This window comes from Mustela lutreola, chromosome 10 (genome assembly GCF_030435805.1).
Source record: "Mustela lutreola isolate mMusLut2 chromosome 10, mMusLut2.pri, whole genome shotgun sequence".
Taxonomy (NCBI): domain Eukaryota; kingdom Metazoa; phylum Chordata; class Mammalia; order Carnivora; family Mustelidae; genus Mustela; species Mustela lutreola.
Window position 1 is genome coordinate 52860290 of NC_081299.1, and position 25242 is coordinate 52885531.

The 25242-nt window shown below is 45.4% G+C and overlaps 1 protein-coding gene across 1 annotated transcript in view; it reads left to right on the forward strand.

Annotated features, from left to right (window-relative positions):
- Positions 1 to 15141, forward strand: part of CACHD1 (cache domain containing 1) — a 204804-nt gene extending 189663 nt beyond the window's left edge. Inside the window, exons 23-27 of the mRNA XM_059138128.1 lie at positions 763 to 914; positions 2226 to 2387; positions 3687 to 3764; positions 4378 to 4479; positions 13331 to 15141. Of these exons, the coding sequence (XP_058994111.1) occupies positions 763 to 914; positions 2226 to 2387; positions 3687 to 3764; positions 4378 to 4479; positions 13331 to 13569 (733 nt within the window). The 3' untranslated portion in view covers positions 13570 to 15141. The remainder of the gene's footprint in view (positions 1 to 762; positions 915 to 2225; positions 2388 to 3686; positions 3765 to 4377; positions 4480 to 13330) is intronic.
- Positions 15142 to 25242: the final 10101 nt, after the last annotated feature.

Genomic DNA, 25242 nt, shown 5'->3' on the forward strand with positions numbered 1-25242 from the left:
GAGAATGAGAAACGATGCGTCCCCTCCTCCCTGTCTCTCCCCTCTAGGATGTTTGGGACTAACCATCCTGGGGATAGCTCCCAGGGGTGGGCGCCGGCTGGTTGGTTTCTTGCCACTGATGATTGCCATTTGATGAAACAGTCTGTGGGTAGAAGGGGCAGCCAGTTCTACTTTCAGTGCATGTTTTAGCAGAGGAATTGTCGGGCATCAGAGATGAATTTGGGATGTCAGGCAGTAACTCAAAATCAGTTAAATTGGAGAAACACTGCATACATTCTCTTAGAAAATCGTAATTCACTTCACATATGAATAGTTCTAAGAAATTGTCAGTAAGAAAGGTGTTTAACTTAACCAGTATTTCCCCAGTTTATATGACCATTTTTCCTTCCTTCCTTTTTTTTTTTTTTTCTTTTGAATGACCCTACACTTGGGGTCAGGCTAAAGTCTAACACATCTTGGGGCCATTTGGTCTTTTAAGATGATTTGGGATAATCCTGCACTGATCTGTGATGTGTGGATTTTGTGGAATGATCCACAGGGAGAACAGTTTTACGTCTCTCATTTCCTAGCTGTTGAGAGACATAAAACAGCTATCCTCTGGCAGACTGTTGATAGTCTTCGTTTATAAGGACAGGAAACTAAAGCTCGAGGACTTACAGCATAGTAAGTAATGGTGCTCTTGAGAGCTGTCTAATGGCCAGGTTCATATGCTGTCCTCTGCCCGGCTCTGCTTCCTGGGACACTGTGTCATCTCTCTGGCAGGGACTGCTTTGGTGTGCTGGACTGTGAGTGGTGCATGGTGGACAGCGATGGAAAGACCCACCTGGACAAATCCTACTGTGCGCCCCAGAAAGAATGCTTTGGGGGAATTGTGGGAGCCAAGAGTCCTTATGTGGATGACATGGGAGCGATAGGTATGTTGGGAACCTGGAATATTTTGATTCTATATATATATATATATATATATATATATATTTTCTTTTTTTTTTTTTTTTTTTTTTTTGCCTCTACACTAGAACAAAACTCTTAAAATGATCCTCTACCCTATTTTCCTGTCTTCTTTGCCAGTAGTTTTTAGTTACAAAACCAAGGCAGATAATTACCTTCAAAGTTGGCTAGATATTCTCTGCAGAGTAAGCAGCCATGTTTCCTGCCAAATTTTACAAGCCTGGAATTCATTCCCATAAAGCTTGTTCTGAGAAATGTCAGGCCTGATTTCTGTGTGGCTGAGCTGTGGAGTTCAAATGTGAGTCCCAGCTGTCAGAAGAACAGGGCCAGCGGCGGGTGGAACGGCCACTGCACATCAGTCTCCTGCTGCAGCCTTCCCTCACGGCGTTTGCAGAGCAGAAGTCTGTGGCTCCAGATCAGCCCTTCAGGTGTTGGGGCCAACAGAAACTGGAGCTATCTAATGTGGTCTGGGTGGACCGGGGCCCTGTGGGAAGGAACATGTCTGGGACCAGACCCCAAGACCTCAAAAATACCACCTGCCTAAGATTTTCTCAGTGTTTTTCTGGAGCTAGCACGGGTATCTTCTGGAGCTAAAGCTTACCTGGCAGGTGAGCTACTTAAACCTTTGTGTTTTTAACACCTCCCCACATTAACCTGTCTGTAGGAGAAGAGCTCTTCCTAGGTGAGGAAGGGTCCTGAGCTCACACATTATCCCTGTACCAGATGAGGACACAGTCGAAGTGACCTTGTTCTAAGACATCCCTTTCTGTACCCACCTGCAGACTGGTGCTTGGGGGTGCAAATAGTGTTTTAAAGGGAAACCATGAGCTTTGAAATATGATCCTTTTTAGGGGTCGTGTGTCAGATTCATTGCCATCGAGGACACCCACCCGGTACCATAAATCTGTGCTAACAGGCTCACACTGGCCTCGGCTCTGTATGGCATGACATGTCTTCCAAGAGTTGCCCACACCGTGAGGAGCTAGGCTCTTGGCCCACGTTTAAGTGATTCTCATCGCCTCCCCGGTTTCAGTAGTCCTTGCCAGGGGCGCACTTGCTGGGCCAAGCAACCAACATTTAAGTTGAGAACCAGAGATTAAAGAAGCCCCTGCTCCCAAGTTCTGGTGGGTTCTCTTTGATGCGTCCCGAACGTAGAGCCGCTGCCCTCGTCTCCACCAAACCCCGCCCCCCTCTGTTTTTTCCCATCTTATCCCCGTCCTTACTGCCTGCCACACTTGGGAAGTCGTTACGAGGGACATTTGTTTGTTTGAACAAAGGTGACGAGGTGGTGACACTGAACATGATCAAAAGTGCCCCCGTGGGTCCCGTGGCCGGAGGCATCATGGGCTGCATCATGGTCCTGGTCCTGGCTGTGTACGCCTACCGCCATCAGATTCATCGCCGGAGTCACCAGCACATGTCTCCCCTGGCTGCCCAAGGTGAGCTCCAAGTGAATCCAAAGCTCCTCCGGGAGGCAGCAGCCTCGCGCGTGTCCTTCCAAGGCTGGAAGGACGGCAGCCGATCGAGGAAGCCAATGAGCGCTTAGGAGAGCGGCACTGCGTTTTCCACTCCCATGGAAAAGAGTGGCCCGTCCCCAAAATCTCCTTTCCTCCTTTAGCCCGTGGCTCACTCTTCAGTGTCTAGACCCTTTGAGCTTCATTTGGATTCCCCAGAAAATCCCTAGCTGCTCTCTCCTATTCCACAGCGTTAGCCTACCGCAGCCGGCCTCTGGAATTAGCCAGTCGCGGGAGCTGGGATGCTGCGTGGGAAGTTTGGTTCTTCCTTCGGCTCCAGTACGTGGTCTCTGCTGTTCAGACAGGTGGGGCAAAGTGACCCCAGGCCACAACTGGCAGGGCCGTGAATCTGTTCTTTGGCCGCTGTTATTACATACTGGGAATGAGCGTATTCAAGGCCATCATCGCATCTCTCAGATGGCACAAGTTATGGAAGTCAGATACAAAATGAACAATCTGCGGTCATGGTTTCCATACCAGTAGTTAAATGTGGTATCTGTGCTTATTTGCGAGGACAAAACCATTGAATGGCCATCCCCAGCCTCCCTAACAGCGGCCAGAGATGGGTTAAGCTGACCTCTTTGGAGATAAGGCTCACTCACCATTCCTCCTGGACTTGGTCAGGAGCCACTTGGCTCAGCCTTGCAGCGGTCAGGGCGGGTTACTGTTGGAATATTTCACTGTGGCCACGGTGCTGATGAGGGGAAGGAGGGACGATCTTGGGATAATGTTACCTGATGGAGGAACAGGGCTGATCACACAGCTCCTTCCCTTTGGTAAGATTCGGGTGCCAGGATTTCCCCTTGGTCAGGATGTGACTGTCATCCAGTATCACGTTACACCTGACCTCCAATGGGGTTTTATAGCCCCACGTTATCAGCACACTCAGCCGTGGCTTCAGACCCCTCCCTTCGGTTTCAGGTACATTAGTAGAGACTTAAAGATCCATTAGCCTCTATCAGCTTGCTCCCTCCTTTCTTCAGAAGTTGACCTCGGGTGTCTCTCTTGATTATCCGCTTCTGGCCCTCCCTCTTCTGATTCCTGCTCCCTTTTCCTTTAAAAAAAAAAAAAAGTCTGGGACATCAGTGCATTGTCTTCCAAGTCTGGACGACTCCTTGATGGGACGCTGTCACCCAGCCATCAGACGAGCACTCCGCAGGGTATTAAAGTGGGTGATTGTGTTTGATTAAATAGTCATGTTTCTCTCTTTTTAATGATGGGTAGAAATGTCAGTGCGTATGTCCAACCTGGAGAATGACAGAGATGAAAGGGACGATGACAGCCACGAGGACAGAGGCATCAGTAAGTGTTCAAGCTGCCTTGTGGCAGAATGTGCCAGCAGGAGACTAACCCAGAATAAACGTTCTTTCTTCTATCCTTTTGGCTTATATTAGAATTTAAGAATCTCTGACATGACCAAAGTTTTTCCTCTCCCATTTTCATTAGGAACAAGTGTCCGTGCTCGCTTTGTTTTAGAAAAATCTTAAAAGATCTCGTGGTGTTCCTTTTTGCATGAAGTGCTTTGGCCTCAAACCCCTCACCTTACTTTTTCTTGCTCCTCCTCGTTCCTTTCCCAGCCTAGCAGTAGTTCAGAAAGGCAGTCATCGGGCATACTTTGTTTTAATACCTCGGGGAATTAACTGTGTCTATCTCAGGGAGGGGGGAGTATTTCTTGATCAAAACGGAGTTCCATTAGAGATACATACCTTGGCCTTGGACTCTATAGAACGTATCTTCTTAATGCATGTCGGAGATGGGACGTCTCACTGCTGCTAATCCTCACAATTAAGAAAAATTACTATTCTCTTTTTCCAAAGAGTAGGTCCCCCAATGTGTGCATGAACCTCAGAGCAAATGTGCTTGATGCGTTGAAGATCCCGGCATATATGTGACTAACTGTCCTTGGCTCCCGCAGTCAGCAACACTCGGTTCATAGCTGCCGTCATCGAACGACACGCACACAGCCCAGAACGGAGGCGTCGCTACTGGGGTCGATCAGGAACAGAAAGCGATCATGGTAAGGTCTGGCTCCTTCTGAGGAACCCGGTGGGCTCCTGTGGGCCGGTGCTCACCCCCACACTTCTCCCTCCTGTTCTGTGCTCCAGTGAATTACTCTGACATAGTTTTCCAAAGGACACATTCCAACATGGCACATTTATAGGAGCCCAAGGGTAGTTTTGATTCTGTCTCTGCACTCCCAGGCATAAGTGAGAGGACCTCTGGGCACACAGATTGCTTTCTAGGTATCCTCCGTGCTTGAGGATTCATGTTGTCTAAATGGAACCTGCTTACCACTCCACTTGATCCTTGGTCATTGGCAGTCCTCGTAGGACCTACCACACGGTGTTGCTAGTTGGCGAACAATAGCATCCTCACGGGCACACTCAGCCACGTACACTTGGGACAGGACAGGAATCCGTGCTTCCTTCTGGCATTCCTTGTCCTGACCTCTAGTGTTGCCTGGAAGGTTTGGGGAAGGCTTCACCAAGGAGACCACAATTTACACTGGGCTTAAAGGGTGATGAAAGAAGAGCTGGGGGCAAAGGATATTAGAGGCAGAGGGACTGGTGTCTAGAGTTAGTCATGGTGGTTGTATAAGGCGGCTCTGAGATGCTCAGAAAGGGAAGGGGCTGGATTGTGAGGAGACACGAAGGCTGAGTGGGCTGAGAATTATTCAGGTCCACATGCTGTACCAAAGACTTGGCCACCACCTAGCTTCTTACCTTGCCAGAGTCCGTGTGGCTTGGCGTCACAGAGAACAGCAGACATGTTGTAGGAGTGGCAAGATGGGGGGAGGGGGGAGCCTCTCCTGAAATTGGAAGATCTTTTTATTTTTCATAGGGCTGTTTAATTTTCCAGAAATCTTTACTTTCTTCCCAGAATCAGGTCTTTTTTAAATGCACAGATAATGCATTCGTACCTTTTTTTGACTCTTCTTTCTCCACATCTACCCTGGGGGAAGAAAAAGAAAAAAGGATGTCTTCAAACCGTGTGCTCCCACCCCTGTGCTAGAAAATGCAGGGATGGGTATTCATCAAGGCGCCCAGTGCTGCCTTTTACATGAGAGCCAGGGATTCAGACTCCCTTTGGAAAACAGGAGAAGCCAAAACTCTGATTTGTAAATTGGAGCCTCCTAATTTGGTCTCTGAATGACATTGTTCCCACCAACTAAGTAGAAACTTCAGGTTTCTATGGAGAGTCAAAGCACAACTTAAATTTTTCAGTTTCTTTGACTTTTCTGCTCCCCCCCTCCCTAAAAACCTTTGAACCTGCATAAATTCATTCTGCCAGGCAGTTCTGTGCCTCTTCTCCTTTGAATAATAAAACAGGTTTGAGGCTACTAAAGTTCAACAGAAATAATTTCTTATTCAGCAGAAATACTGAATCCTTTCTCTCTGTCTCTCTCTCTCTCTCCCCGGATAGAAATTGCTTCAATACAAAGTTGGAATTCTGAATGACGTTTACCATGTCCCATTAGCTCTCCCATTGTCTTAGGAAATGGCATATGAAGCTACACTTAGATAAAAGGAAGAGTGCAGTGTCAGTATCTGAAAGCGAAGGGATCTAGCTAAGGGCTTGCTTGCTTTCATTTTTCACAATAATTGGGTCCCTGTTATCCCCAAGGAATGAAAAATAGTTTCTCCTGCAGACAGAACGCAACACCAAAAGAAATGGAAGGCATTGACACGCCATGTAATTCCAAAGGCACCACAAAATCAGTAGCATTTAAGTGCATGGTATCCTATCCCTGAGCCTGTGTGGCCGTCACTAAGCATGGTGGCATCAAGTGCTCATGTCCCTGTGATGCCAAGAATAAGCCAACCATAGGTCCACGTCATAACAAGAAAATCTTTTTTTTTTTTTAATAAAGATTTTATTTATTTATTTGTCATAGAGAGAGAAGCGAGAGCAAGCACAGGCAGGCAGACAAAGTGGCAGGCAGAGGCAGAGGGAGAAGCAGGCTCCCTGCCAAGCAAGGATCCCGATGCGGGACTCGATCCCAGGACGCTGGGATCATGACCTGAGCCGAAGGCAGCCGCTCAACCAACTGAGCCACCCAGGCATCCCACAACAAGGAAATCTAGTTGAATTGTTTGGTCAGCACACTCCTTTCTTGGCTCTGTGTTCTTCCGTTTGGCGCATAGATTGGGCGCCTGCTCTTTGCTTGGCCCAGTGGAGGGACTTGGTGAAGGGGCAGCCTCGTTTCTGTGAACCAGAGGGTATGGAGGAACTTGTAAGATAGGGTCAAGGACAGCTCCCTGGGAGCCCTCTTCTCCATGTCTTTGCAGGTTATGAGATCTTCTGAGACTACTTTGGACTTTAGTATTCTAATGGAAAAAACGGGAGGAGGGGCCCCTGGCTGAATCAGTGGGTTAAGCCTCTGCCTTTGGCTCAGGTCATGATCTCAGGGTCCTGGGATCGAGCCCTGCATTGGGCTCGCTGCTCCACGGGGAGCCTATTTCCCCCTCTCTCTGCCTGCCTCTCTGCCAACTTGTGATCTCTGTCTGTCCAACAAATAAATAAATCTTTTGTTTAAAAATGGGAGGAGAAAGTTCTCCCTGGTGAAGTTGTAAGCATTGAACGCGGTAACATGCAGCAGGCATGTTGAGCTCAGGGTTGACCTCCCTACCTCCATACCCACTCTGCCCTCAAGGATTTACAGTCTAGCAAATAACTGTAAATGAATGCATGTATTCACAAGACAGATAAAATGCTGACTATGACCGCTTTCTTAAAAGCCCAGAACAAAGCAGAAGTTAGGGAGATAGTTCACTTTTATCAGCACGTAAACCATGGATGTCCCCTGTTGGGAAGGTGGCATTGGTGCTGGCCCTTGAACTGGTAAAATCCTAGCCCTATGGTTCTTTGCAACCCAGTGAGAGAGCTTCCACATGAGTCCTTGGCTCTGAGACACAAAAGGGAAACTCAAAAGAATAAAAGACATAAATATGTAAATACTGAACAGTCTAGACTTGTGTGGTATGGTTTAGAATTGTGATCTTCCTAGAATTAAAACTGAACATGACCAAGTCAAACTTGGGAACTCCAAGCTGTATTTTTATTTAGAAATACAGTTGACCCTTGAATGCGGTGGGCATAAGGGGCACCGACCCCGCCCCCTTCGCCCGCCGCCACTGGCACAGTTGAAAATCCATGTCTGACCATGACTTCCCAAACGCTTAATGACTAATAGTCTACTGTTGACCGGAAGCCTTACTAATAACATAAAGAGTGGATTAATACACATTTTGTATGTTACATGTGTTACATACTGTATTTTTACAACAAAATAAGTTAGAGAAAAGAAAATGTTAAGAAAATCATAGAAAAAAATGCGTTCACATTACTGCCCTGTATTTATAAAGAAAACTGACCTCTATGGGGTCCCATGTAGTTCAAACCCCTGTTGTTCAAGGGTCTGTGGTATTTCATGTGTCCAAGAGAATTTTATGCTTCAAAGGAATCTTACTTTAATTTTTCTGTCTTAAAAATCTACTCAAAGTAGGAATAGTTTCTGAAGTTGACGAAAATTTTTTGTCAATTTCTTAGACTACTTAGAATGATGATTTTTCAGCAGTTGACTATTTCTTGTTACGCTCACAGGTAGTGATTAAAAAGTTTACTCCCTACAGATGCTTTCAATTCTATATATGCCCTACTATTCTCTCTCCTGAAAATATCTTGCTCTGATTATCAGCTGACTTACTTAAGTTAAAAACCACCAATGTATTTTTGTTCCTTGCGAATTCATGGGTTGGTTACTATTTCATTAGAAACTTTATGCAAATGTGTATTAAGCCACATTTTTTCTTTGTAAAAGGGAAGTTTCCTTTTAGTGAAGCAAATTCCTCAAAGCTTCAGAGGCAAATGCTGAGCCTTGAAAACCTAGTCAAAACCTACATGGTGGAGCAGGAGACCATTTTCTAGAGATGCACAGTCTCCTGCAGTTATTCTCTATGACCACAAGGTGGAGAGTGAGTCATAGGCACCCTCCCGGCCTCCCCCAACCAGGGACCTAACATCACTAACCATCAGAATACCAAAGAGCCACAATCTAATCTTGAGTCTTCTGTTCTTTTTTTTTTTTTTTTTTTTTTTTTAAGATTTTATTTACTTATTAGAGAACACAAGTAGGCAGAGGGAGAGGGAAAAGCAGGCTTTCTTCTAAGCAGGAAGCCTGATGCAGGGCTCGATCCCAGGACTCTGGGATCATGACCTGAGCCAAAGGCAGCTCCTTAACCGACTGAACCACCCAGGCACCCCTTGACTCTTCTGTTCTTAATGAACACCCGACCTCCTTTTCGAAGCCTACTTTTTGCTTGAGGTCATTTTTGCAAAGACTTCACTGTGTATATGTTTAGATAGTAAAGAAATCTTTCCTTTGAAAGTGTTTGCTGATATCCTTTGTGTTTTCAATAGAGCTTCCCCCTCCCATGAGTCAGACTGAGTCTGTCTTATTCATCACTGTTCCCAGCACTCAACAGAATTGCTTGGTGCTAAGTAAACACTCCATTTGTTAAGTGAGAGCATGTGTTTGGCTTTTTCCTCCTCCTCCACAGCTTGCCATCCCTCCCTCCAGATTGTCATTAATTATTGAGATAAGAGGAAGCCTGAGTAAGTTGCAGAGGGATTGAGCAATGTCCCCAGAACAAGTGGTTCACTTTGGAAGCACCTCCGCTGGGGGGTTCCCCTCAGAAAGCTAGAGCAGGAGAAATAGGAGTACCCCTGAGTTGCTTTGGGAACCACTCAACTGTCAAAACCACCCTGAGCTGATGACCAGCTGGGTTTAGGACATCCCTAGACTCTTAGGTTGGAAGCCCTAGGAAGGACCCAGGGAATCCTGGAATATCTTCGTTGGTAGGTGAGCCTGCTGAATGTCATACTAGGGGAAACCACAGATAACTCAGAAAATTAATGCCATTGTTTTGGGAGCGCAGTCATGTGATTTTGAATAATGAAGTGCCTGCTTTGTGTGAGGCATTGTGTTAAGTATTAGGAGTACCGAAATAAGGCTTTGCTCATGGACAAGGCAGCCCCGAAGTTCATTATGTAGTAAAAATCTCAGGGAGAGATGTGTGCAAAATGCCATTTAAACTCACAGAAGGGGCATCTGACCGCATGTGGGCTGAAAGCTGGGGTTTGGGTTGCTTCCCAGAGAAGACCTTTAAAAACCGAAGCATGAAGCACAATAGCCAGATGATGGTGGTGGTGGGAGGGGGGGACCCAACAGAAGGGCTGTCACGAATGTGCAAATGAGCTAACAGTTACCATGGGTGCTTGTAAATGAGTAGAGATGGGAAGCCATCAGGATATACTAGGAGGCAGGATAAAAACAGCCTGGCACTAATGGCTGGCCAACGGTAATCAGTCAAGACCCCGAGATTCTGCTGGAAGTGTACATTCTTCTCACGTCCCCTGTGAAGCACCTGGTAGCATAAGCACGCCGAGCGCTTTGTAGCTGGGGTTTCAGAGCCCGCCATCCCGTTCCTGGGCAAGCACTGCCCAAGCTGAGAAGCTCACTGGGGCTCCCAATCCCTTACTCTTGAGGCAAGGCATCATTGTTTCCCTAGCCCCTAAACCTAGGTACCTCAGACTTGTCCAAGGATGTCTTCTCTCCTGGCAGCTTCACCAGGCAAGTCCATTTGGCCACCGGATTCAGCCCACTCAGCTCTCCAGTGGTCCCTTGAAGCCAGCTACTTGCTCTAACACTGCTACTGTCCCTTCTCCAGATCCTCATCCTCTCCTGGGCCAACACTCTAGCCTTCTGTCCTCTGAGCCGCTGATGCCCCCTTCCTTCTGCCCAGCCTCCCCTGGACAACCACCTTGTGTCATTGCCACCCCCCTTCACCCTCTTGCCTGTTACCCTAAATCCCAATCCCTTGCCCAACCAGCCTTCCTGATCTGGTCTGAGCCCGTGTGTCTAGCAGTGTCTCCTTTGTCTTTCTTTCCCATACCGAGCTTTTTATCATCCCCCAAGCCCACCAGAGACTTTGAGGCAACTGTGTCTTTGTATTTGCTTATCTCCTGGCCTGTGGTACCTTTCCACCCCTCTCTTGACCTAATGAACACCTTCTCTCCCGTAAGAGCTACCTTAAGTGTCCTCCTCAGGTATCCTAAGCCAAGTTAACCAGCTTTGGTGATCCTTTCGGTATGCCTCTGTTTTAATACCTGTGTTTCCCCTTCTTGACTGTGGACTGCTTGGGGCCTCACCTTTACCCTTTTTTCTGGTGAGCAGCCCCCCAACCTGGCACCAATAAGATTCTCCAGGACCCATACATCATTGAACTCCCCATCATCTGCCATGACTTCTCATGGTCAACACTCCTGCGTTTCTGGCTAGACATCTCCACAGACTCTCAAATCAAGATAATCTGAAACCGGGATGCCTGGGTGGCTCAGTGGGTTAAGCCTCTGCCTTCGGCTCAGGTCATGATTCCAGGGTCCTGGGATCGAGCCCTGAATTGGACTCTCTGCTTAGCAGGGAGCCTGCTTCCCCCTCTCTCTCTGCCTGCCTCTCTGCCTATTTGTGATCTCTCTCTCTCTGTCAAATAAATAAATCTTTAAAAAGAAAAATAGAGGGACGCCTGGGTGGCACAGTTGGTTAAGCAGCTGCCTTAGGCTCAGGTCATGATCCCAGCGTCCTGGGATCGAGTCCCACATCGGGCTCCTTGCTCGGCAGGGAGCCTGCTTCTCCCTCTGCCTCTGCCTGCCATTCTGTCTGCCTGTGCTCGCTCTCTCCCCCTCTCTCTCTCTGATAAATAAATAAAATCTTTAAAAAAAAAAAAAAAAAAGAAAAGAAAAAGAAAAATAGATATCTGAAACAAAATTCATGTTCATTCCTGAGACTGGGTATCTCCAAGTCTCACCATCCTGACTCCCAAGTCACAATCCCTGTTAATCCCCCTTCAGCACCCCCCAACAACCCTCTCACTTTTAATAGCTTACCAACTTCTCTTGTTTCTGCTCCTGAGGTACTTTTCAATCTGTCCAATCCCGTACCCATGGTTTTAATGCTTAGTCTCTCATCTGGGCTGTTGAAATAACCGAAGCATTCCCCCCACCCCTCCTTTTTATTCATAAGAAAAAGCTGCCATCAGAACTCTCTTTGAAACACAGAAACTGTCGTGCTGGTTTTTGTTTCAGTCTGCTCAGAACATTCTTTGGTTTCTCCATTTTTCTCCTTTGACATGGCCTTTATAATCCAACTATAACTCCCTTTTTTCACCTCCCTCCTGCCACATTCTCCAGCTACCTACCAGCACTCACCTCAGCCACGTGGTACAGGGATGGCCTTGGGGTTCCACACCCCTGCAGTTGTGCTTTTCTGTCCTCTTGCTCCTATCCACTTACCAAACTCCTACACATCCTTTAAAGCCCCGCTAAGATAGGAGTTTCTCTGCAAAGCTTTCTCATTCTTCCAGCTGCAGTTATTCCGTGTCCTAGATTTCGGTTCTACCTCAACCATAGCACTTAAACCATTATCCGTAGTAGAATAAACCTAGCTTCATGAATATGTGTCTCCTGTTCAGTTGTGAAATCCTCAAGGAAAAGAGACATCTCTTATTCATGGTTCATCGTCCCCCTCTGGCCCATAATGGTCTTCTATCAATGAATAATTGAGCAGACCCAGCCCTGTGTTGGCTTTATTTCCCAAGCACTAGCTTTTAAGCTCCCTGCACATGGACCAGGTTTTCACCTTGCTGTCTCCTACAATGCCTAACATAGAGTATCTTGTACCTAGTAGGTGCACAATTAACAATGCTCATTGAGTTGGACCGGCTTAAATAAGCCTGCCATTTGAGAAAGGTTTTATTGAGGCCAGAGAATTGCCTTTCTCATTTTGCACCGAGCATACATTCGCAGCCACAGACGTGACTAGCGCTACCCGTGGGCGAGTGCTGATGGATGTTAACCGTAGATGCGGTGGAAATATTAATGAGCTGTCACTTCTCAACATTTTTAAAGGGGATTTCTGCAATATTTAAAAACATGCCAGGGTTCTTGGAATGGAATCCTTTGATCAGCAAGGGCATTTTCTTCTGAAACATGTATTACTTAGAATACCGAAAGAAATTAATCTTTAAATACAGTGAGCCAGCTTACACAGAGAATAGTTGATTCCTTTGCTGGTTGCTAGGGGTGTGCGTGGAGTTAGTATTCCATGGGGTGGAACTTTGGGCAAGTTCGTTAACCACTCTGATCGTCATCTCCGTCCCCTGTCAAAGGGGTGTTAAACCGCATGCCTGATTAGGGTGTGGGAGCCCCAGGACACTGGTGCTTGCCACGGAGCAGGTGTGCAGGTGATGGTGGCCATCATCTTTGTTCTCACTGTGTTGTGACGTCACATTCAGGCCTGTCCAAGCCCCGCTCCCCACCCACCCCCGGCCCCCACCTCAATCCGAGTCCCGTTAGGACATTTTTTCTTGTTTAATTGCCTTTCTTTTTTTCCTTAAAATAAAATTAACAGTCCTAATCTTTCTCTCTGGGAAAGGTGTAGGAGGATAGCTCCCAAGTGTCAATGGTAGTTATCTGTGGATCAGAGGGGATGTGCGGTGATGTTAGTTTGTGTTTTGTTGTTGTTTTGGGGATTTGGGAAAAGGCTGCCTGTAGATTTTTTTTTCTTTTTTGTCTTAATCTGTGCTTGCTCAGGTGTCTAAAACGGTTATGGTCTTATTGTGTAATTGTGGAAAAAGAATAGCTAACAAAAGATGTCTTTAGAAGTAAGTCACTTGACTGTCCGCTGGCAGCCTACAGACGTTGGCCGCCGGGTAGCACAAAGACAGGAGCATCTCCCAGCATCGTAGGCATCCGAAGTCCCGTCGCCTGCGTCTAGAAGTTCTCAACTGCCTGTTCTGTTCCCTTTCCAGGTTACAGTACCATGAGCCCGCAGGAAGACAGCGAGAATCCCCCGTGCAACAATGACCCCCTGTCAGCCGGGGTCGACGTGGGAAACCACGATGAGGACTTGGATCTGGACACCCCGCCTCAGACCGCTGCCCTCCTAAGCCACAAGTTTCCCCACCCCCGCCCCCACCACCCCACGCTACACCACAGCCACCACTTACAGGCGGCCGTGACAGTACACACTGTCGACGCGGAATGCTAACGCTCCTCTCACCGCCATGGGAGGACAGGATCTGGGAGGGGCAGAATGTTCTGGAGGGGGAAAAGAGCCAGCATCAGAGACTCCATCGTGAGAGACCCCCTGTGTGTGTGTGTGTGTGTGTGGGCACAAGCGCACGTGTGTGCGTGTGCACACTTCGTCCAGAGTGATTGAACTCCTTTCCTGCCCGTTCACATGTTTCAAGAGGAGAGACTACAGCAGACTCACACTCATGAAAATGCAAGTCTGGCTCCGAAACGGAGGGGAAAGAAGCCTGATTAATGAGCCTGCCATCGTACTAAGGGAATGGAACAGAAGGCAGACCTCCAAACAGAGACGAAACCCATAAATGAAACATGGGGAACCTTCGTTAAGCTGAGCCAGAGGAATGTTCCAGGGAGCCAGAAACATTCGGCTCTCCTTAACTGGAAGAGAAAGAAGCATGCCCGGCCGGAGACTGAGAGCGTGGCCTACCCAGGGAGGAACGTGTGCTTTGAAGATGTCGCTTGGTTTCGCGGTGGTACCTAGTGGTACCAGGATACCACAGTCGCTCTCGGAAACTCCTGGTGAGCTCTAATGATGCATCTCAAAATTTCTAAGTAAAGGATTATTTTTCTACTATTTATTGAACTTTCAAACATTCTCAAACTTCGGGGGAAAGAAAAGGAGACATAGGAGAAATGTTCAGCAGTCATCCCTAGCTGTTTTGTGTGTGATCAAATGCTTCTTTGACTAAGGAGCTCGGTTAGGCAACGGATACCATCCCACTGCCCCAGGCCGCGAAATGGGAAAATGAAGAAATCTTTCTCTCCGACCTGTTTACGTACATTTTCTTTGGAACGTCGTTTTACGGAAACACATCTTTATTTGCGATGCAGTATTCTTTCTCTGTGTTTGGCAGAGGCGGAGAGGACAGAGGAATCCAAAATGTCTTGAAAGAAATTCTAATGTTTCTCTTTAACTCCTTTCCACTCCCCGTACAGCGCTTTTCATAGATTTCTACAAAATGTAATGTTACAACCCCAGCCTTTCAGCTAAGGGAGGGATGGATTTCTTCTCCTTGGGTTAGAGACTATCAATTTTTAAATGTCCCATTTTGATTGTGAGAAGAGTGAGTACGTAAGGGGAGATGTTTTTAAGATTCACGATTGGTTCTTAATTAAAGATTTCTTCTGATATCCTTGTTCAAAGCTGCTGCCAGTTATCCAAGAAGTTACCCACCAAACTGCTTTGTCATGTATACAGAGATTCATAAAATCTGGCTAATATGACATGGGGCATTGTAATTTTAAAGTAGTGTTCTAATTACAGTGATGTATTTTAGATTCACATTTTGTGATTCAACTATGTTATAAAGACATTCTTGCACCGTGTGTGTGGTAAATCTCCGTTTATATGTAGTTGGGAAAAAAAAAGTCACTGAATAATGTTTTAATGATAGGGTATTAACGATATAATGTAAAAAAACAATTGGTTCTTCAGCAGTACGGAAAGTAAACTATATGCGTGCTATCAGGAAACCCCTGCATACTGTGTATAAATTTTCAGTCTAGTGAAATAAACTGTATGAATGGACGGTTTTAGTGTTTATAGTGATTTCTTAATGTCCTCCTTCTTGTGCCTCAAGGTAAATTATGTTAACTTTGTAACCTAGCAGGTCAGTCACCAAACTGAAAGGGGGTCTCCCCTCGATGCTGCCATCAACTTCAGGGATTTCTTGACATCTTGAAAATAAAAAAAATAATAATTTTTAAGAAAATAATGGGATAAAATGAAAAGCAAATGTTACAATGTGTGGGACATAGCGCCCCCTCCCCTTGCTGGACATCTGCATTCATGTCAATAATAAACGGTTGTTCTCAAATTGCTGGAGAGAATGGGTGACTTTCCTGTCTTTCCAGAAAAATTAAACCTCTCCGTGGGATACCGGTTTGTTTCCTGAGGTTGAGAAGCTTTGTGTGATGACACTAACTTCTTGATGGGGGGAAAATTGGGATTTTCAAGAAAAGAGTCACAAAACCTAGAGCTTAATAAAATATGTTAGAGCCTACTCAAATGTAAGAACAGAAATGAGTCTTGTGTCTTCTGTGATAAACATCTCCCCTGTCCTGAACTTCAGGGGAAAGTAATTGAATGCTTCAACTGAAAAGAAAACACAACTGTTGTTTTTCAGCCTCTGGAGAACAGGGCACACAGATTTGCAAGGTTTTATCCTTCAAAGTTCCCTTTTGTCTTCTTCCCTCAAGTGTTGCTTCAACATTTGTTGTTTGTGTTCTTGTTTTATTTTTTTTTTTATTTTTTTTTTTAAAGATTTTATTTATTTATTTGACAGAGAGAGATCACAAGTAAGCAGAGAGGCAGGCAGAGAGAGAGAGAGGAGGAAGCAGGCTCCTGCTGAGCAGAGAGCCTGATGCGGGACTCGATCCCAGGACCCCGAGATCATGACCTGAGCCGAAGGCAGCGGCTTAACCCACTGAGCCACCCAGGCGCCCCTGTGTTCTTGTTTTAAAGGACAGTTCCGTTTTTGGAAATATCTCTCCTGGGGACCTATATTGGTGGCTCTTGCCCCTCAGGTAACCTTGCTTGTTAAACACAAGTCATCTCTGGAATCCTGGAGGAAGGTCCTAGCAATGCCTTCTCGTTCACTAAGGCCCTCTTAATGCCTGTAACCAATGTTCATATCAGCGTTGACAAGTTTCAACAGCTAAGGGTGCTCTGGGTCATTTGATAAGCTAGAAAAGGGAAATTCTTATTTGTGGCCCAAACCAAACAGGGTTCAGACTCATCTAAGCTCTCAAGTACATGTTCATCTGCTTTTATGACGTTTATTTTACACATTTTGGAAAGTGGTTTTTCTTCCTCTGCCTCTTGATTTCATTTGAATGTTCAACTAAGCCTTATTAATACTTTCATTTGAAAAATGTTGTCAGGGATGCCTGGGTAGCTCAGTCCGTTAAGCGTCTGCCTTCAGCTCAGGTCATGATCCCAGGGTCCTGGGATCAAGTCCCCACATTGGTCTGCCTGCTTCTCCCTCTGCGTGCTCGTGCATACTCTCTGCCTCTCTGACAAACAAATAAATAATACTTTTTTTTTTTTAATGTCACATTTACTCAGGTTTATTTTGCATGTCGGAGTGACTGATAGGTGGAAAGAAATCCTGGAAGATGACTTAAGCTCATTTCCCTGTGGTGATGGACTGTTCTAATGATTCCTCTTTCAAGGAAAAAAACCATATCTGGTAGAATAATCAAAATGGATTAGCCCAGCCTTACCTGTGTCATCTTTGGTCTATTTCTGACAAGAGGAGTGGCAGTTTTCCTGGCTGAAACACAATGCCATATTCAGAATTTTTTCTGATTTTTCAGTAAAGAATATTAAGTTGGAAGATCTATTTGTATGGCTGTGATAACTATAATCTGCTTAGTAGCTAAGGTGTGTATCAATATATATATAGATCTATAGACCTCTGAAATTGTTTAAGCTGTCCTCCAACCTCCCTCATTCTTCTACATGGCTAATTAGGGCCTCTTCCTTCCTGACCTTTTTAAAAATTCATTATGGCCCCCCTCCTCAAGAGGAGATTTTGATTTAAATTCACCCTTACAAGAAGTTAAATGCTGGCAGGTAAGATTTTGTTGGATGGGATGGAGTTCAGAGGGCTACAAACCATTGTAATACTCTCTTTTCCTCCCTGCCCTGAATTCCATTTCTTCATGTGACCCAGATCTTCGCTCGTGTGTGTGTGTGTGTGTGTGTGTGTGTGTGTGTGTGTGTGGTTTTATTTTCCTGAGCTTTATTGAGGTTTAATTGACATAAAAAATTGTAAGACACTGGGGTGCCTGGGTGGCTCAGTCGGTTAAACATCCCACTGTTGGTTTCTTCTCAGGTCATGATCTCAGTCAGGCTCTGTGCCCAGCCCACCGTCTGCTTTCCACCTCCTCCTCCTTCCCCCTGCGCTCGCTCGCTCTCTCTCTCTCTCTCTCTCAAATAAGATCTTTAAAATTGTAAGATATTTAAGATCTACATCTTGGCTATTTGATCTATGTATTCATTGTGAAAAGATTTCCCCCATTAACACTTTCTTCATTGATTTATTTTTGGGGAGAACATTAAAGTTCTCTTTTCCACTCTTACCAGATTTCAATTACACAATACAGTGTTGTCAACTCTAGTCACCATGTTTTACATTAGATCCTCAGACCTTATTCATCTTAGAGTGAAAGTTTGTACCCTTTGACCAACCTCTCCCTATTTCTCCCATCCCCTGTAGCCCTGGCAGCCACTTTACTGTTTCTAGGAGTGTGAGCTTTAAAAAAAAAAAAAAAAAAAATTCCACGTGTTAAGTGATATCATGCACTGTTTATGTTTCTTTGGCTTATTTCACTTAGCATCATGTCCTTATTACACTTAGCATCATAGTTGTCACAAATGCTAGAATCTCCTCATAGCTGAATGTTCATGTCTTTTGACCTACTTTATGTTCTCTTCTGCTCTTAAAAGAAATATCTGTTCCTTTCATCTCTGCAGATCTGAATTTACATACAACTTCTTTCATGACCAGCCAAGTTCCTTGACCCTACTTACACTCCTGTGCCTGATAAAAATTGAGCTCTGCCCATTCATATCTTGTAAAGCTCCTCCCCAACAGTCTGAGCTTCTGGTTAATCTTGGCTCAGGTGTCAGCTGCATTTTTGTATGAACTTTTTTCAGAGCCTCAGTTAGACCCCTGCTTCCCAAGAGCAAAGATTGTTTCTTCTTCTCTGTTGTGCTCCTGGCCCCATACCCTCTACTTTGCAGGGAGGGCCTTCAGTGTGTGTTGAGAAGATTAAATGTCTGGAGGGTCAGCTACAGCCATACTTACAGTTGACCTTTGAAAATCACAGAGGGGAGGGGCCCCAACTCCCCACACAGTTGTTAGACTCCCCAAAAACTTTTTTTTAAAGATTTTATTTATTAGGGCATGAGTGGAGGGAGAGGGAGAAGCAAACTTGCCACTGAGGAGGGAACCCAACATGGGGTTTGATCCCAGGACCCTGAGATCATGACCTGAGCTGAAGGCAGACAGTGAGACCATGACCTGAGCCAAAGGCAGAGGCTTAACCCACTGAGCCACCCAGGCACCCCATAATTTAACTCTTAATAGCCCGTTGTTGACCAGAAGCCTCAATAGTAAACAGCTGATTAACACGTTGTGTATATGTATCGCATACTCTGTTGTTATAATAATGTAAGCTAGAGAAAATGTTAAGAAAATCATGAAAAAATTTACAGTCCTGTATTGAAAAAAAAAAAAAAGGACAAGTGGACCCATGCAGTTGGAACCAGTGTTCAAGGGTCAACGGTAATGAGTTACAACAGATACTATACTATACTATTATTTAAAGTAGTAGATGGAGTAAATTTATTCCTCCAAAATAGTTTGCTTTATCAATTAGTATATTTTTAATTAAGGTGTAATTAGCATAACATTTTAGGTATGCAAGGTAATGATTCAGTCTTTGTATGTATTGCAAAGTGATCACCACGGTAAGTCCAGATAACATGCATCACCTTACACAGTTACAAGTTTCTCACCATGAGAACTTTCAGGATCAATTCTCCTAGCTACTTTCAAATAGACAATACAATATCATTAGCTATAGTCACCATACAGTACATTCTATTTCCATGACTTAAAACTGGAAATCTGTGCCTTTCGACCACCTTCATTTTGCCCCCCTCTTCCGCCCCCCTCAGACTCACACAACCACCAGTCTGTTCTCTGTGACCGTGAACTTCATTTTGGTTTTTGTGATGCAACTGTTTCTTAGTACATCACACTCAAAATTAGTACAATGTTCCATGTTTAGCAGCTGTTTAATGTTATCACTGGCATAAGAATCAACTTCCTGAGACAGCATATATGCCTTTAAAATTCCACCTAAATTTTAATAATCTGTGTGAGGTGTAGCTACATCCAAGTGCAAAAAAAAAAAAAAAAAAAAAGAACCTGTCATGTAAGTTAAATGTATAGTTACGCAATACAGTTTTAAATGGCATTGATTTTGAAGGAGTCCCGTTACAATCTTCTCGTCAGACTTCTTGTGTTTGTCTCACACTACTCATTCTATTTCTGGGCACTGCTTGATTAAAATGTTTTATGTAACAATATACCCACCAGGATTACTGCCTTAGTTCCTACTTCAGTCTAGTGCTTTTGGAAAAAGAAAATTACATAACAAGAAGCTTGGCTCCCCTGCAAAAGTGTGTCCCTGACTTTCAAGGCTCCTTGGCAATCCTTTGTCCAGATCCAGTTTGTTCTCTAGTACACTCCCCTCAAATTCTGTTCCAGAACGTCTCCTCATCCCCCTGCCCTGTGCCCTGCCCTGCCACAGCCTCTCTACAGCTGCCTTCATTCCATGCTGACATTTGGGTTGAAACCCCACAACTTTTCCACCTTCCACGTCACCATGGCTCTCACACTTCACCCTCTCTGTTCTCAGAGGAAGGAATGTTCCAACTCCTTCCCAAATTTGCAAGCCCAGCTTGCACCACAAATGCACATCCTCACCTCCACTGGTCCAGTCAGTGCTCCTGAAACACCCCATCATCCCTACAAGGACAAACCTTCCTTCACCTTGCTTTTCCCTCCAAGGACGGTGACAGGTTCTCCCTGCCTTTCTGGGCCCCTTTTACACAGTTGCAGGGTTCCCTCAAGCCCTTGCCAGCCTCTCCTGCTGAGCCCTGGATGCAAACCCTCCCCACCCCACCCACCGTGGGCTCCTTCTTTGCTGGGGCTTCAGCCAGAAGCTACAGAGGCACCATCCCCCAGCCTCCGCGCACCATCTCTGCTTTCCCCAAATCTTCACCCCCTGTCGGGTCGCCTGTGAGATGGGCCACAGGGGTGCTTCACAGGCAAGTGCAGCAGCGGGCATCCTGCCAGCCCTGCCCTGCTCCCCTTTGTTGGCCTTTCTCACCTGGGTGGCCAGACCGCTTCCTGGCTGTTCTCCCTGCTCCCTTCTGCCTCATCCAGTTCACTCTCCAGGCAGACATCCCCCTGATCTCGGTTTTGAAGAAATGTCATGTACCATAAGCTTAACAATTTTGAAGAATACAATCAGGGCACTTAGTGTTAGGCGATCATGCCCTCCGTCTAGTTCCGAAGTATTTTTGCCACTCCAGAGGGAAGCCTTATACCCATGAAGCAGTCACTCTCCAGTCCCCCGTTTCCTTAGCCCTTAGAAACCACCGATCAGCTTTCTGTAGATTGCTGTGGATTTACCTGATCGGGATAATTCCTTTTTTTTTTTTTTAAGGATTTCATTGATTTTTTTGAAAGAGAGCAAGACAGTGAGTATGCACATAGAGGGAAAGGGAGAGGAAGAAGCAGACTCCCCACTGAGCGGAGAGCCCGACCTGGGGCTCGACCCAAGGACCCTGAGATCAAGATTCGGCTTGAAGGTAGAGGCATAACTAACTGAACCACACAGGCGCCCCTAATTTGGACATTTCGTATAAATGCAATGAGTGGCCTTGTGTGTCTACCTTCTTTCACTTGGCATAATACTCATGAGGTGCTCCTGTAATGTGGCACGTATCTGTATTTGATTCTTTTTCGTGGCTGTCTACTATTCCATTATTTGGATAAACCACCTTTTGTTTACCCATCATCATCTGATGGATGTGTGGGTTGTTTCCACCTTTTAACAATTGCATACGGTGCTACTTTGACTGTTTTTATATGCGTGCTTGTTTGAAAACTAATTTTTAATTCTTTCAGATAAATCCCAAGGAGTTGGATTGCTTAGTCACGTGGTGATTCTACGTTAAACACTCTGAGGAACTGCCAGGCTGTCTCCTAGAGCGGACATGCCATTTTCCACTCCCACCAGCAAGGTACAAGAGTTCCAATTTCTCTGCTTCCTTGCCAACACTTACTTTCCTTTTTCAAAAAAATTATAGTCATCCCAGTGGATGTGAAGTAATCAAGTAATATGGATTACTTGATTCATATTCATTGTAGCAGAGCAATCTTATTTTTAATGTAAAATTAACACCTGCTTTAACCTTTTCCCATTGCCCCACGCTCCTTCTGCCCTTGGGCTAAAGTCAACCTTAATTCCGTCTTACCCCCAGTCTCTTCATTCCCCCTAGGCTTCTCTATTTCTCATGTGCCTTGCCCTAGTCCGGCTCAGGGACTGTGTGTGATCTGCCCACTCCGCCTGGAACCCTTCCTCTCCCAGCCCCACCGTGGCCCTGGATAACTTGCTTCTCCTCCAACCTCAGCTTCAAGGCTACTTCCTCAGACACTTACCCACCAGCATTAGCTTCCATGGTTGCAGGGAAAATGTGATTTAAACCCCAAACGGGCTCTGGCTGCTTCTCTGCCTGCTAGCAGAGAGGGCGGCATGATCCTTCCGGGGAAAGCCCATCCTTACACAGGCCCTTGCCTTTACAGAGAACAACAGTCTGAAACTCGGAAACCCCCGCCAGTTTTTCTGTGCTGCGAAAGGTTGAGACTCTTCACCCTACGAAATCGGTCTGCATCAGAAGCTGGGGTAGAGGGTGCTTCTGAAGGGGCTCGGAAAGCAAGAAGCAGGGGACACGTGGGGTGTCTCGAGCACCCACACAGAAAGGGGACCCGGGAGAGCGTGCCGGGCACCAGGTGGCAAAGGAGGCTAAGGGAGTGTCAGATACCGACGTGCTGGCTGTTCGGCGTGCACCTGCACCTCCCCCAGCCTTCACTGCAGGTTCACAGACACGAGCTCTAAGTGAGTGACTTAGAGGAAGTCAAGGGGAATGAACCAAGGGCGACGGGTCAGGACAGAGTAAAGCCAAGAGGACTGCGATGCTGCGGAGTAAGAGGCCAGTGACACAGCTGAGTTGAACGAATCCTCAGGGCGGGAGGCCACCAAATCTCTGAGGAATTCACAGGCGTCTCGGGAAGGTCACAGGATTACTACAGGGCTCGGGATAAAAGCTCCAGGCCACTTTTATTTCAATCCCCCAACACCGCTGGCGCCCAGCCGCGTGTGGGTATTTCACAGCATCCCGTGTGAGATGTCTCCTCCTTTGCTGTCATCACACAGAGCTATTTGTTTTATGTCTGTCTTCCCACCAGACTAAGCATGGGACAGCCGGGGGTGGGGGTGAGGGGGTGTCTGTGTGTTTGTCTGCGTGCTGCGTCCTGGTGCCCCTCTCCAGCAGGTGCATGAAGATATTTGCTGGGTGAGTAAACTTATTTCTGACCAGAATTGGAAGTGGATTAGGACAGGAACAAAAAATACTAATGTGGGGTAATTTCATATTTTTTTAAATTTCTCTCCGTTGCACTGGGAATAGAGTGAAAAAGATGGCTGAAAATCCCAGATGCCTGAAATTAGAAGAACAGGTTTATTTGCTAGAAGATTGGAAGAGGTTGGAATTGCCTTATCAGAATGTCCCATAAGCACATCAAAAGCAACCTGTCAACTATAAGAATACCAGAAGGAAGTAAAGGCTTGGGTTTATGACTTGGTGTAAGGAAGACTTTCTTAGACAGGGCCCACTGAGAAAGCAAAAGTCCTAACTGAAAGATGGGTATAAATTTAAAATCTCTGTACTATAAAAATAACCCCCCCAAAAAACCCTTAATTGCTAAAATAGAACAAAGGCTTGGCACTGACAGTAATATATATTAAAACTAATGTAATAAGAAGGACTAGCCTAATTAAACTATGAAACCAAGAAGAAATTACCCAATACAAACTTAAGCCAGTCCCTCTTCCGCAAAAAAGAAGGTACATATCACCACTAACCTTGGGAAGAAATGTTCAGTGTTTCTAGAATTAATAAAATACAAATTAAAAAGAGGTAAAAGTGTTCGCCCATAGATTGCAAAATCTCCAAGATTGTATAACCCCCTCAGCATTGATGGGGGCATTTACAGTGGTAGAACTGCTTTGGCAAACTACTGGCATTTAAATGCACAAACTCTCTGATTTCACTTCCCCATATGTATCCTATAGAAACACATGTGCACCAGGAAACATGACAAATATGTTTACAGAGCATTTGTTGAAATGGAAAGAACTGGAAAGCACCTCAGTAATGATTCAAGGGTAAAATGTGTATATTATGAAATATTCTGCAGCTGTTTTAAAAATAAGGTGGCTCTCTGTGCATGACCATGGTTATATCTACAAGACATACCATTGAGAAAAAAAAAAAGCCAGTTGCAGAGAGATACATATAATGTTACACCTGCTGTTTAAGAAACACAACAGAGGGTATGTGGGTGGCTCAGTCATTAAATGTCTGCTTTCAGCTCAGGTCATGATCCCAGGGTCTTGGGATCGAGTCCTGCATTGGGCTCCCTACTCAACCAGGAGTCGGCTTCTCCTTCTGCCTCTGCTACTCCCCCTGCTGGTGCTCACTGTCTGCCTCAAATAAATTTTAAAAATCTTTTAAAAAACACAACAGATATCCTAGATGTCCATCAGCAGATGAATGAATAAAGAAGATGTGGTATATAGAGGGAGCAGAATATTATGCAGCCATCAAAAACCCTGAAATCTTGCCGTTTGCAAAGACATGGATGGACCTAGAGGGTATTATGCTAAGTGAAATAAGTCAATCGGAGAAAGACAATTATCATATGATCTCTCTGATATGAGAAATTCGAGAGGCAGGGCATGGGGTTGTGGGGCATAGGGCGGGAAAAAATGAAACAGGATGGGACAAACCATAAGAGATTCTTAATCTTGGGAAACAAACTGAGGGTTGCTAGGGGGTGTGGTGGTGAGGAATAGGGTGGCTGGGTTACGGACATCGAGGAGGGTATGTGCTATGGTGAGTGCTGTGAATTGTGTAAGACCGATGAATCACAGACCTGTACCCCTGAAACAAATAATACATTATATGTTAATAAAATTTAAAAATTTTAAAAAGAATTCTGCTAGCTGAGACTGAATAGAATAAATAATTTTAGAATTTAAAAAAAAAAAAAACAGATTCCAACAAATGATCTCCAGGTGGAGGGGGAAAAGGCTGGCATTGGCCAAAGCACATTAGACTTCTTGTGTATAACATTCCAAACTTTTGCAACGCAAATGTAACTGCATACTGTTTGTATTTTACAGTAATTTGAAGTGAAATGCATAACAGGAAGACTCTCCAGGGCAATAAGAAGAGAGGAACTAGTGATAGAATAAGCAGAAGGAGCCAGACACTGAAGAGTGCATTCCAAGTAAATCCTCCGAAGTGAAGTTGTACATGGATGAAATCCACGAAGATGAAGAACAAGCAAAACTATTCTATAGTTAGGGGCGCCTGGGTGGCTCAGTGGGTTAAAGCCGCTGCCTTCGGCTCAGGTCATGGTCTCAGGGTCCTGGGATCGAGTCCCACATCAGGCTCTCTGCTCAGCAGGGAGCCTGCTTCCCTCTCTCTCTCTCTCTCTGCCTGCCTCTCTATCTACTTGTGATCTCTCTCTGTCAAATAAATAAATAAAATCTTAAAAAAAAAAAAAACTATCCTATAGTTAGGAACAGAAATCAAAGCTGTGGTTCTTCTGAGCCTGGTGAAGACAAAGCAGTGAGGGGCTCCCGGGTGATGGAAAGATGGGGTTCCTGTGGCTGAATCCATTGTGAAAACTGGACCATTGGGATCAGGGCATTTCAATGGCTGTAAGTTGACCTCAGGAAATGAACAAAACTGTCG